We start from the raw sequence: 12,828 nt of genomic DNA on the forward strand, positions 1-12,828 counted from the left end.
CTTTTTATTTCCCTCTCCAGGGTTGTGGTGGTTCCTTTAGATCAGGATTAAAAAGTCTGCCTGAGTCACCATCACCAACTCAATTGCCTGCTATTCTGAGGGGGTGGACAGAGTTCCTGGGGTATTCCCGGGAATGCCTTCTTAAAGCTATATGCTCTCAGAACTAAAATCAGTGGAGTTTCGCAAAGCAAGACCCCATCTTCTGGTTGTTTAGTTTTTAAGGGGTGAATGGATATATGAGGAACTTAGGTATGTTATAAAATGGTTATAAGATGTCAAACCTACCTTTGGAACAGAAACCCACACCGTGGAGCCCCCTTTGTGTTCTGGCTTGGGAGGGGTTCCCCTAGAATATGTTAGATGTCTTCATTTTCATTGAGAAATGTGTCGTAGAGTTTCTTCTTGAAATAGCACAAAGTGTAAAATTGTAATTAAGCTCTGTTTCTCCCTTGGAAAAGCCTGAATGATGCCTTGGCTTTCAAAAGAAACCTGTTGAAAAGATCTGGGCTTGCATCTTGAGTTAGCTTGATCGTTTGCTAAATTTAGGGCTTCACAGTCATCCTTCCTCTGCAAAACAGCTTTGAGTTTGGAGGAGATCCAAAAGAATCATAGCTTCGGAAAGGGCATAGTCCAAAGACCCTACTTTGAAGAAACCTCTGTGACCAGCTACAGGCAAGGTTGACAGCTAATGTTTGTTGAGAACCTGTTACGTCCCAAGTGTTGTACTGAGGACTTGATGTGTGTTAACTCATTTAACTTCGATAGCCTCCCACCATTGTACAGAGGAGGAAGCGAGGTTAGGAATCCATTGTGTTTGGCATCTACAGAGATTGGTGGAAAAACTGCTTCTTTGCAGTTTTTGTTTGTGATTCCATTTTATATGAAGTTTGGTATATTTCAATTCCTATAGTAAAATTTCCCTCTAAACACTCAGACTGCTTCGTGTTGGTCGACAGTGAGAGTGTGCCTCTGATGGTCAGATATGGAAGTGAACAGACAGTGGTCTAACCAGACAGAACCCTAGATTACAGAGAATTGGGGCCAACAGGGTAGAACCCTGGAGGGATGAAGTAAGTCATGGCCATCATCTTAATCCATTTTCGCTATCTGCCAGTGACTCGGTATTAATTCAGGACAGTTAGTCCATCCATTAAAAATGAAATACTTAAAAACTACAGAAGCATTGGAAAAGGGATTTTTAAGTGTGTTGGTGAAAACCATATCAAAAAGAGATGATTGTTGTGAAGTAATCTTGCAGATCATAATGGATTTAAATAGTCATGGAATTCTAGTACTGTAATTAGTTGAAACCAGTCCTGCCCTTATTTGATAGAAAGTGAGTCCCAAAGAGATTGAGCGCTATGAAGCTTCATGATTAGTTAGTAAATGATACAGACACAGAGTGCCAGGAACTTCACTCCTATCTTTAGAGACCTGGCAGCCTTGACTGCAGTTATAGCTAGAGCACCTAGATAAAAACCATGCAAAGAAGAGGAGCCATTCATTCAGCAGGCACTCACTGAGTAGAGTTTATCATGGAGCCATTCATTCAGCAGGCATTCACTGAGTAGAGTTTATCATGGAGTATACAGAAGACAAAGCTGATCTTTGCCTTTAGGAAATCAAGTTGGTTTTAAACTAAATTTGAGAAATGATCTGGTGGAAAGCCGTCATAGGCTGTGGACTGAAGCTGACACCGTGAGGGTGATCGTGGCTCTTGCTAAGAACTGGTAAGAAATATAAGTGGACTTTATCCATCAGTACTTTTGGTCAGAAAAGGGAACAGTGAAGTCCGCTCGAATTTAGAGTTACTGGTTCTATTAGTTAAGGTAAGCTAACTGCCGCAAGAGACCATCCCAAGATCTCCGTGGCTTACCACTCTAAAGGCTGATTTTCTTCCTCCGGGTACATGGCCAGTGTGGATCAGTGGTTGGGGCTGTGCTCTACCCGGCCATTCAGGGATCTCAGACTCCTTCTGTGTAGTGGCTGTTCTTCCCTTGGATCTAGCAGCTCTCCGCTGCGTTTTCTGCATCCAGCTAGCAGGTGAGGGAAGAGCAAATAGGATGACTTTATGGGAGGTTTCATTGGGCCAGGCCAGGCCTGGAAGGGGTATACATCACTTCTGCCAGCAGTTCATTGTCTAGAACTCAGTCACAGGCTACCACTAACTGCACACGAGGCCAGAAATGTTGTTAGCTGTGTGCCCAAGAGGAGAGGAAAAACTCCAAGGTAACCGATCATCTGGAAGCCTTCTTCCTCGTACATATAAGTGATTTTATTATAGCCTGTCCTTAAACGGCATATTTCCTATGGTTGGTTTCCATAGGAGTCGAATTTCCATTGAGGCAAGCAGAGTCCTTTCTAAGATCCTTTGTTGTTGTTGTCGTTGCTGCTTTTCCCCTTTCACTGATTCTATCTCTGATGTATGAGATTTTCCAAACCCTCTAGAACGATAGCCTAAAGCCAACTCTCACTAAACAAGTACCTATAATTAAACTAAGGTATTATTACCACAGAAGTAGAAAGTGCATAATTACATTATAGAGGAAACTTGCTCTTTCCACTTCTCTGGAATTATAAACATTGTGTACAGCTGGAGCCAGGAGGTGGTTGCCATAACAACCATGGAAAAGCTAAAAATAGCCCCTTTCATACTGTATTGCTTAAGGTGGAATTATGACATGTTACCGTGTTTTAGGCCAGGCAGTACTCTTTCATGTGGGAAATGTTTGCAAACTTCCTTCAGCAAAGCACGATTCGTATAATGTATTTGGATTGCCGGTTCTAATTATGTGTCTGACCCCTCTGCTCCAGGATTCTTTTCTGACATAGAACTCTGTTTTGATACGTTTCTCAGTCTTCTGGAGAGTCTGCTGGAGAATTGTCTGGACCAATTTCAGTGTTATATTTAAGCTTAAAAAAAAAAAAAGTAAGGACCCTCCAGGAGCTCCCTTATGAGCTCCTTGATAAGAAATGGAAATAGGAAGCATCATCATGGAGTCTTTTCTGCACAATCTCCCTTACCTGCCATCAAACTCTGTATACAGTTAGCTGCCCGCATCAGAGTTGACCCTGTGTTCCAGTCCTCCACGGGAGCACTTATACCTCCCCATCTCTCTCCCCAGCATCACAGGGCAGTGCCGACCTTCCCGAGGAAGGCGGAGATCAGCGACTTATTCAAAGGAGACCTGTCACTTCCTCTGTGACAGTAGTATTTTTACAGAGCTGTGGGCAAGGATACTGCAGCAGTCCGATAGCATGGTGGGGGCTTTTATGGGAAAATAAAGGCCTGACAATTTTTTTATCCAGGTGACAGTTAAGGAGAGCATTAGGATAGGGTTTCTTTCCACAGGTCTGTGGGAATGCTACGAGAGAGCAGAGCTATGAGAAGCTATAAATACCAGATACTGAATTTTATAGGGTTGGATGAGTTTGACCTTTGGCTTGTAAAAGGGCTAGTAATTGAAGAGAATATGTTTCTACGAAAAGGCGCTTTCTTATCAGCAGTGGTGTCTTCTGCTTTGTTTTTGCAGCATTTTAGTTCTGGTAGATCCTCGGTAATTTGTACCACTGAGACACCATCATGTGGCTGTTAGCAAGGAAGCAGTGTGATGAATTAAGAATGTTCTATCACAGAAAATATGACTTGACTTGTTTATTTGTCATAACAGGCTGGGAAGTGTGCCGAAGTAAGAGCAACACGCGTCTTCATTATGGAACTTGGGCACATATTGTTAATGTACCTTCCGATCTTAGAATTGTTCCCCAAGTCCCCAGAAAATGAGAGATTAACTAAGGTTCGGTTTTCTGTTTGTTTTCGTGTGCAATTAAGCGCAGCCCATTTTGTCCTCCTGCTTGATATAACAGAGCTGTCGTGAGTCTGGCTCTGCCATGGAAACTGGTTTGACGTCACTAATTCTGCTTAGATGGAGGGATGGAGGATTAGAGACAGACAAAGTAGTTGATTTTAAAGGCGAGCCCTTTGTGCCTCGCAGTCCCAAATGTTCACCCCATCCCTGCATGGAGAACAGATACTGTATACAGTACAAGGATTAAGACAGCTCTACCAGTGTGTTGTTTATGATTCACACAAAACTAAGCTGAATATTATTATCCTTGGAGAGAAAGAGCATTCTGTGCTGTTGTGTGTGTGGGTGGGGGAGGAGGTTTTTGCCAGACAAATTCGTGAGCTGCTTGTTGGCACAGAGTTTTCATGGAAGGGGTGTTTCTCTGCTGTCATTATGATACAATTATAAATGCTCTCCTTTTATTTCCTCAGGCCTAGTGCGTTCTTGCTTTAGACTTCGTTGGTCTTGGGTCTGTTTAATATAGTCTAGAGTGCAGATACTTTGTTTGAAAACGTTCTCTCAAATTCTGACTTTTCACGAACAACCAACTCTTGGCTCCCAGGCATTTTAACTGGGGTAGAGTATTTGAGAAACGAAGATCTTAGTTGCGTCAAGGGGTAAACAATTAAAGGAGCACACGTGCATAATTGTGACGTATTTGATTATTGGTCTATTATTTTTGAAAATGGGAAAGAAGTTTTTATTGTCTTTAAATAAATTTTTTCTGTATTGAAATCATTGCTTTGGTGAGTGAAGTTTAAAGAGTGTGTTTTGTTTTGGTAAGATCAGAATTTCAATTTTAAAATGCATTTGAGGGGCACCTGGGTTGCTCAGTTGGTTAAGCAACTGCCTTTGGCTCGGGTCATGATCCTGGAGACCAGGAATTGAGTCCTGCATCAGGCTCCCAGCTCCACGGGAAGTCTGCTTCTCTCTCTCAAATAAATAAATAAAATCTTTAAAAAAAATGCATTTGATAACGTTAAACTTTAATTTTGGAAGACTTGTAAATTGCATTTCATGTGTGAGGACTGAAATTAAAAATTTCATTTCATTTCAAAATTAAGATTTTTGTTCAAGGGCACATGTAACCGCCCACCAATCTGAGTATAATGGAGCACACGATCCAGCTGACAAAACCAGCCGCGCTGTACCCCAGCTTCCATGAAGAACATGATCATCTAGAACTCCTCTAAACTAGCTTTTCTTCTTCATTTGCTCCAAACGATTGAGGCCATGGCAATTCCTGGTTACACCAGAAGAGGTTAAAATAAAATGCTAACCTAAAGTCACAGGAGTGCTTAAGGCTTAGACAGGGGTATAGCTTGTCAGGATTTAAGGTTACTTCTCAGAAAGCATTCTGTGTTGCAGAAGACACCATAGCTCTCTCCTCTTTCCTGTGATTGAGGTCTGCTCTGAGCTTAAAAGTGACACCTTGTAATAGATCATAAATACGCTTCTCTCTCTGTCTTTTATAGGTTTGTTGAGATACATTTCACATACCATACAATCCATCCATTAAAATGTACAATTTGGTGGTTTCTAGCATGTTCACAAAGCTGTGCAACCATCCCCACAATCTAATTTGAGAACATTTTCAACACCCTAAGAAGATAGGGATATTTTAAACATCGTTAATTAGTATTATTCTCTTAAAGGTCTCCAGTAACAAAAGTTGCCTTTTAGTCCACTTTGATCAGAGGAGTTTCTCACAAATAGATAAAATCAAAATCTTAAATACTTATTCCTAATTACTAGTTTTTGCCTTAGAGTGATTGGGTTCTAACTCTTGATAGGCATTCTTACTCCCTTCTAGTATTTAAAAAACAAAAGCCTTTTGGGGCACCTGGGTAGCTCAGTCGGTTAAGCCTCTGCTTTCAGCTCAGGTCATGATCTCAGAGTCCTGGGATCAAGCCCCGCATCAGGCTCTCTGCTTAGCAGGGAGCCTGCTTCCCCCTTTCTCTCTGCCTGCCTCTCTGCCTACTTGTGATCTCTCTCTCTGTCAAATAAATAAATAAAGTCTTAAAAAAAAAAAAGACTTTTTTTGGCCTCTTCGATACAAACAAAACATGCAAGAATCATATATCAGTGCATAGACTAAATATTTCCAACTTTCTTTAAAACCTCAATATAATACTTTTAAATTTGACATTTGATTTCAGTGACCAAAATATGAGTGGATTTCACTGTTTAGGAACATGTGTATTACTAGTAAAGACTTGGGTTCAAAAATGAAAACACAAGACGACAACTTGTTTCCAGGGACACAGTAAGCTAAGAGTCCAGACTTCCGTCTGATGGTTGAAGTGGCATCTCGCCTAGGGGCTGGCAGATGGACTCGGTGATTTGGGGGGATTATTTCTTTTCAGATTTATGTCTAAAATAACGTAGATTCCGTTTAATCATGTTTCTTTTATTATTTTGCATATTTTATTATTTTGCATGGGTCTATAGAGTTCTTTTTTAAAAAATGCTGAAAAAATAGGTCTTGGGGGAGGTAAATTCGGAAGAACAAGGGGAAGCTGAGTGGAAGGAAAGGAGCCTCACCTGGAGGACAGGAGGTGGGTAGGGTTTGCTTGAAGTAGATGAAGGGGACTGACACCCCACCCACTACCCTGAGAAGAATGGATTTGTTGGGGGAAGAGTGGCTCTTAATTATGTTGAAAATTCCTAAAGCCCTAATTCCAAACTTTACCCAAACTGAATGTACTTGCTGGCCACTAGTGTATTTACAGCATTGCTTTCCTCCAATTATTGTTCATTTATTAGTAAAATTAGTAATTCCTAATAACTTTCTGACTTGGACCTTTCGGTAGTCTCTAGAAGTTACAGTAGAAATTGAGCTTTGCCTTTGGGCAAAGAATATGGTTTTATCTCCTATAGAGTTGCATAATTTTATAGTCAACTCTTTGTTTTGTAACCAAGTAGCAACAGCCTGGAGGAAGAAGCAGGGCAGAACATAACCATTCGCTTATCACTGGGAGATTTTATTAAGCACCTGTTACATGCTCAGGACTGTGCAGGGGTGTTGGAGGAAACGTGTAAGGTAAGGGCTATGATGTGTAGAAACTTAGGGTTTTGTCGAGGGAGAAAAGCATTTATACATATGCGATGATTAAATACTACAGCAAGGTAGTTTGTGCTACCAGGCCAGGATTATGAGAGTGTTTCTAAGAGCAAGGATTCTTGGTGATGTGGCCAGAGAAGACCTCCGACAGGAGAGATCAACCGGAGGAGATTGTCGCTCTGATCTGGTCATGCCCCGGATTACTAAAGCAGAAATGAGCTAATCGCAGACAAGAGCTATTTTTAGTTGATTGAGTTATGCCTCATTCACTGACCAAGGATATCATGTGCTATGAAAGGCAAGGAGAGATGTCTGTTAGAAAAACAGTTATATTCTGTTTAAAGTAATTCTATGTCACGAACTGTAATTTACAAGCCATTGTGTCTGTGATTTCATTCTGTTTACTTGGTGCATTTTCCTTTTCAGATCTAAAGGGGCAATTCTGAACATCTCCTCTGCCAGTGGCATAGCCCCAGTTCCACTGTTGGCCATCTACTCTGCAACCAAGGTGAACAATTTTTTAGTCAATCATGTCAGGCTAAGAATGATGAGAAATAACTATAGAGGCTTCTTGGAGTTCTCTTCTTGGCTGTTTTCAAATGGACTGGGAAGGAAAGGAATGAGGCACTAAGAGCTCAGATTCACAGATGCTTTATTCTCCTGGCAGTCAGCTGGTTTTAAAACCAATACAGGCGTACCTCTGAGTTACCAGAGGCTTGGTTCCAGACCCTCACAAGAGCGCGAATATCACAGTAAAGCAAGGCCAATGAGTGGTTTGTTTTCCCAGTGTATATGAAAGTTACGTTTACACTAGGGTCTGTGTGGAAAAAAAAGTTATGTTTACACTACACCATAGTCTATTAAGTGTGCAATAGCATTATGTGTGCAATAGCATTATGTTTCGAAAAGCAATGTACCTATTTTAATTAAAAAATACTTTATTGCTAAAATTTGCTGTCCTCTGAGTCCTCAACATGTGGTAATCACTGAACACAGATCACCATAACAAATATAATAATAACGAAAAACTTGAAATATTACGAGAATTGCCAAAATATGATGCAGGGACAAGAAGTGAGCATATGCTGTTGGAAAAATGGTGTCAGTAGACTTGCCTGATGCAGGGTTGCCACAAACCTTCCACTTGGTAAAGAATACAGTCTGTGTGATGTGCAGTAAGGCGAAATACAAGGAAACAAGGTATGCCTGATTTTGTGCTTTCCATGGAGAGCTGGCCTAGGCCAGTCAGCTCTGTTGATCAGAACATGTTGATGATGGCGGATTTGGCTCATGAATGAGTCAGCTTCCTCATCCAGCAAAAGTTTGAACTCTGCAGAGCTAAGTGAAAGAATTTGCCACCAGTCAGGACATAAATATACATAGTAGGTACAAGACAGCCCGGATCAGAGTGTGAGTATTTTACATTATTCAGAATTCATAGGTATTTATTGTCACTTCTGGAGTGAGACAGGATTTTCTAGAACTCTCTGTAAGATGTCATAATTCTATACAATATCACCACTCACCTTTTCACATTACTAGGAGGAAAAATAATTTAGAATCCATTTCCGGCTGCCGACAGGTCCACGGTGTCTTCTTACCCGTTGCTGAGGCATACGACACATCTCTGAAACAAAAGTGACCATTGAGATGCTGAAATTAAACAAGCTTTTAGGGGAAAATGAGCAAAGTATAGTAAGAACTTGCGATATGTCAGAGAAGGAAAAGAGCAAAATGTTTGCCTTCTTTTTCCCTTGGCTCCGTATCCACCGGAAAAACGTGAACAGTGACTACTGTTTTGAAAAAGCAAGGCACCACGCCCCCTCCTGCCATCTTCTTGCTTTCTGTATCTCTGAAATATACAGAAGGTGGGTTTAAGATGAACACCATGTTTCTTGAAGTGATTTTTGGACCCAAGCTTCTCACCCTGTTCTGCTCTGTGGGCATAAGACTCTGATTAATTGGGACCCCAGCAGAGTCATTATTGATATATTATTTTAAGCCACAGGTGGAGTCCATATTTGAAAAATGGGACATTATATTTTACAAATAGATTTAAAAGTATTCTATCAGAAGAAGATGGGCTGTCACATTCATCCCTACACTTCTTGGATCTTTCCATCCCCAAGGACCAAGAGGATGCTTGCTCTTTTCTTTACTGACAACAAAATCCCTATAGAGGAGAGTTGAACAGAATTCATATTGTGTTTCCGTTCGAATGGCAAGTGGGGAGGAGGAACCGGAGCCTTTGTTATATAATAAAACATTTCTTCTTGGAAAGTAATTTTCTGAAAAAAATGAAAGACCCTTTGCTGGTTAAGTCAAGATTTGATCTTGAGATTATATTTGGTAAGAGAATACTTAATTTAGTGGCAGATAAAAACAACTTGAGGTTTTGAGGGTTTTTTGTTTTTTTTAAGGTCTCTTCTGCATTGGAAATAAGAAGAATGATTAGGAACTCAGTGTTAAATGGTTAGTTTGTTATTTGTGTTGCCATGACTACTGATCAGACCAATTGATGCGATCTATGTGTTTCCTTCTCACTCCCACCCCATCCCAGGCTTTTGTGGATTTCTTCTCTCAGTGCCTCCATGAGGAATATAAGAGCAAGGGTATCTTTGTGCAGGTGAGTGGGGTTTGTCTCAGTTGCCTATCCCTGTTTTTGTGTGGTTTCCACAGCAACTGTTGCCGTCTTGGCAACGAAAGAAAATCACATTCCTAAAGAAGTGAGTGTGACGTTAGCACACCATTAAAGACATGATTTCTTTTTCTTTTATGCACTTAAGTCTAGATTTAAAAAAATTATCCCCTAGAATTCTGAAGTAGGGATACTTAAAGTAGGACCAAGTGCATGGTTTTATTTCTTAACAGTTTTATTTTGAGAAAATTAGGACTGTCAGTATCTCTTAGCTGCCAGGTGTGAAAGGTGTGCTGTGACTCCATTCCCAAAGCCGCAGGGTAAGCATCACAGGGGCAGGTGGAGGGCTGCATAAAGCCCTCTCTTTCCAGAGCAAGGCTATGACTCTGGGGTGGTAGCGAGTTTTCTTTTCTTTTTCTTTTTTTTTTTTAATTGTGGTAAAAATACCTAACAGAAAACACCACTTAAATCACTTTTCGATATTGAGTTCAGTGGCATTAAGGACATTCACACTGTTGTGCTACCATCAGTACCATCCCTCTTCAGAACTTTCTCATCTTCCCAAACTGAAACACTGTATCTATTAAAATAACTCCTCACTTCCCCCTCTCCCAGCCCTGGACACGCTCCATTCTACTTTCTGTGGCTCTGAACCTGGCTACTCGAGGGACCTCACATGGGTGGAATCCCCAGTCTTGGTCTTTCTGCAGCTGGCTCACTGCACTTCGTGTCACATCTTCAGGGTTCGCCCATGTTGTTGGCTGCGTCGCACTTGCCTTTTGCTTCAAGGCTGAATGGAATTCCGTCATATATACATGCCGTGTTGTGTTTCTTCGTTCATCTGCTGTTGGACATTTGGGTTGCTTTCACCTTTTGGCTGCTGTGAATAGCGTTGCTATGAACGTGAGGTGTACACCTATCTTTTTGAGACTCTGCTTTCAGTTCTTTTGGACAGGTGCCCAAAAGTGGAGTTGCTAGATCAGGTGGCAATTATTTACGTGTGTGTGTGTGTGTCTGTGTGTCTGTGTGTCTGTGTGTGTGTATCTTTTCTTTGAACTGCCTTACCTTTTCTTTAGAAGCTTACCTATTTTGTATTCCCACAACATATCAGGATTCCAACTTCTCCATATCCTTACCAATACTTATTATTTTGTTGTGTTTTTGTTTTTAAATACTAGCTGTCCTAATGGGTAGGAAGTGGCCTGTCATTGTGGTTTTGATTTGCGTCTCCCTCATTCGTGATGCTAAACACCGTTTCGGTGCCCTTTCAGCTGGTTATTGGTCATTTTGTATCTTCTTTGGAGAAATGTCAGTTCAGATTCGTTGCCCTTTTTTACTTGGGTCGTTAGCTCTTTATTGTTGAATTGTGGGAGTTCTTTATATATTCTGGATATTAACCCTTTATCAGATATATGATTTGCAAATATTTTCTCCTGCTCTGTGGGTTGCCTTTTCATTCTGTGGCTGTGCCCTTGGATGCACAGAAGTTTTTAATTTGAATGTAGTCCTTTTCCTTTCGTTGCCTGTGCTTTTGGTGTCCTATGCAGCAAATCGTTGTCTAATCGAATGTTGTGAAGCTCTCTCCGTTTTCTTTCAAGAGTTTTTTGGTTTTAGCTTTTACATTTAGGCCTTTGATCCATTTTGATTTAATCTTTGTAGAGACCTTTGCTTTTATTATGTAGCTAACAGACACAATGCTGTGAAAGTATAATACCAAATATGAGAGGGAGCAAATGTAGGGGGTTTTATGACTATCTGTCTCAGAGCAGCTCTCCTTGTTCAACACAAAGAAATAATGGCTCACGGTGTTTCCCTGCTTAGGCACATTCTTAATAGTATCTTAGGAGAAGTTGCAATGCACATCCCTTTCGCACTCCCAACCACGACCTGCCCCCACTTCTCTACACACCCCATTGTTCATCATGGCTCTCATTATTGCGAGCCTCATATTTCGGTTTTTGTGCCCTGAAGCCCCAGATGATCAGTCATCGTAATAGCTAATGTTTGAAGTGTTACTTTCCATGCACAGGGCTAAGTACTTTATATGTATCCATTTATTTCATTTTTATCTCGTAATGACTTCATAAGGTGGTGCGATTATCATCTTCTATAAATTTATGGAAATCAGGGTTAGAGAGGTTAAGCCACTTGTCCATGTTGAACCAGGCCTCAAATCCAAGGCCATTTGGCACCAAAGCCTTTGTTTTTAATCACTGGGCTCCTAACTTGAGGCCTTTGGGGCAGCGTTGAACACATTGCAGCCATCTATCTGTGCTTGGGCAGTTACGGACTCAGTTCCATTTCCTCTCTCATATCCTTGGATGGTCAAGGTGGCCCGAAGTGGTGTCTGGATCTAGCTTCCAAGCCATTATATCCTATGGGTGGAGACCACAGCTAAGGCATCCACAGTGAGATGGCGTGGTAGGTAAGGGAAGAGTAGGGTCAATGTGTCCTCATCTTCCAGGGCCACCTAGAGTCTGCTTCCTGAGGTCTCGCCCCTGCGGTCCTTAAGTATCATAGCCCTTTGACGTTCTTCTGATTTGCAGCCTCCCATTAATACGCAGCATACATGGCGGGGACGAAGACAGGTTTTCGAGAACACTGAATTTTACACTGAACTGCCACACTCCCCCTTCTTCCCCTGAACCTATCATTTTAGTGCAAGTAGCTGAAGTCTGCTGTGTGGAACGTGGTGTATTTCAGTGACAAGGAGCTGATAAAGCACACGTGGAATGTAGGGTATCACGTGCCACACAGTGTCGTGCCATTTCCTCATTCTGAGGAATCTGTTGTAATCAAGTTATTAATTTCATAATTTTTAAACACCTGCTGAGACTCAGTAGGATCTCACCGATCCGTCAGCGGGTGGCCTTGAGGCAGCGTGGCCAGAAGCTGCCAGTGGCTGAATGACAAAAGGGAGTATTACACTCTGTGAGCGCAGACGAGCGATTTCTGAAATTCTCTGAATAGATGAGACTGTCTCCTCCCTCATTCCCACAGCTTGTTTCCCTCAAAGATCTTTTCTCCATATTCTCTGCCTATTAGCCTGGCGTGATTAGAAGCTACTCCAAAAACAGTAACAGTTTGTTTTTTGAAATGTGTAACTTTGATAAACTTGTTTTTCCCCAATAATGAATTCTCAATTATGTCATTTCATTGATCATTGTCTTCCTTCAGAATGCATTCATTTGAGGTTTAAATGTAGCGTGAATTTGGCAAAAAAGAAATAAAAGCTCACATGTTTGGGAAGGAAAGTACAGCTGTCGTTTCTGTGTGAA

At 41.3% G+C, this 12,828-nt stretch overlaps 1 protein-coding gene across 1 annotated transcript in view; it reads left to right on the forward strand.

Annotated features, from left to right (window-relative positions):
- HSD17B12 (hydroxysteroid 17-beta dehydrogenase 12) overlaps window positions 1-12,828 on the forward strand; it is a 160,655-nt gene that overhangs the window by 135,544 nt on the left and 12,283 nt on the right. Inside the window, exons 8-9 of the mRNA XM_032360519.1 lie at window positions 7,339-7,420; window positions 9,473-9,538. Coding sequence (XP_032216410.1) covers window positions 7,339-7,420; window positions 9,473-9,538 — 148 coding nt within the window. The remainder of the gene's footprint in view (window positions 1-7,338; window positions 7,421-9,472; window positions 9,539-12,828) is intronic.

Source organism: Mustela erminea, chromosome 9, assembly GCF_009829155.1.
Source record: "Mustela erminea isolate mMusErm1 chromosome 9, mMusErm1.Pri, whole genome shotgun sequence".
NCBI lineage: Eukaryota > Metazoa > Chordata > Mammalia > Carnivora > Mustelidae > Mustela > Mustela erminea.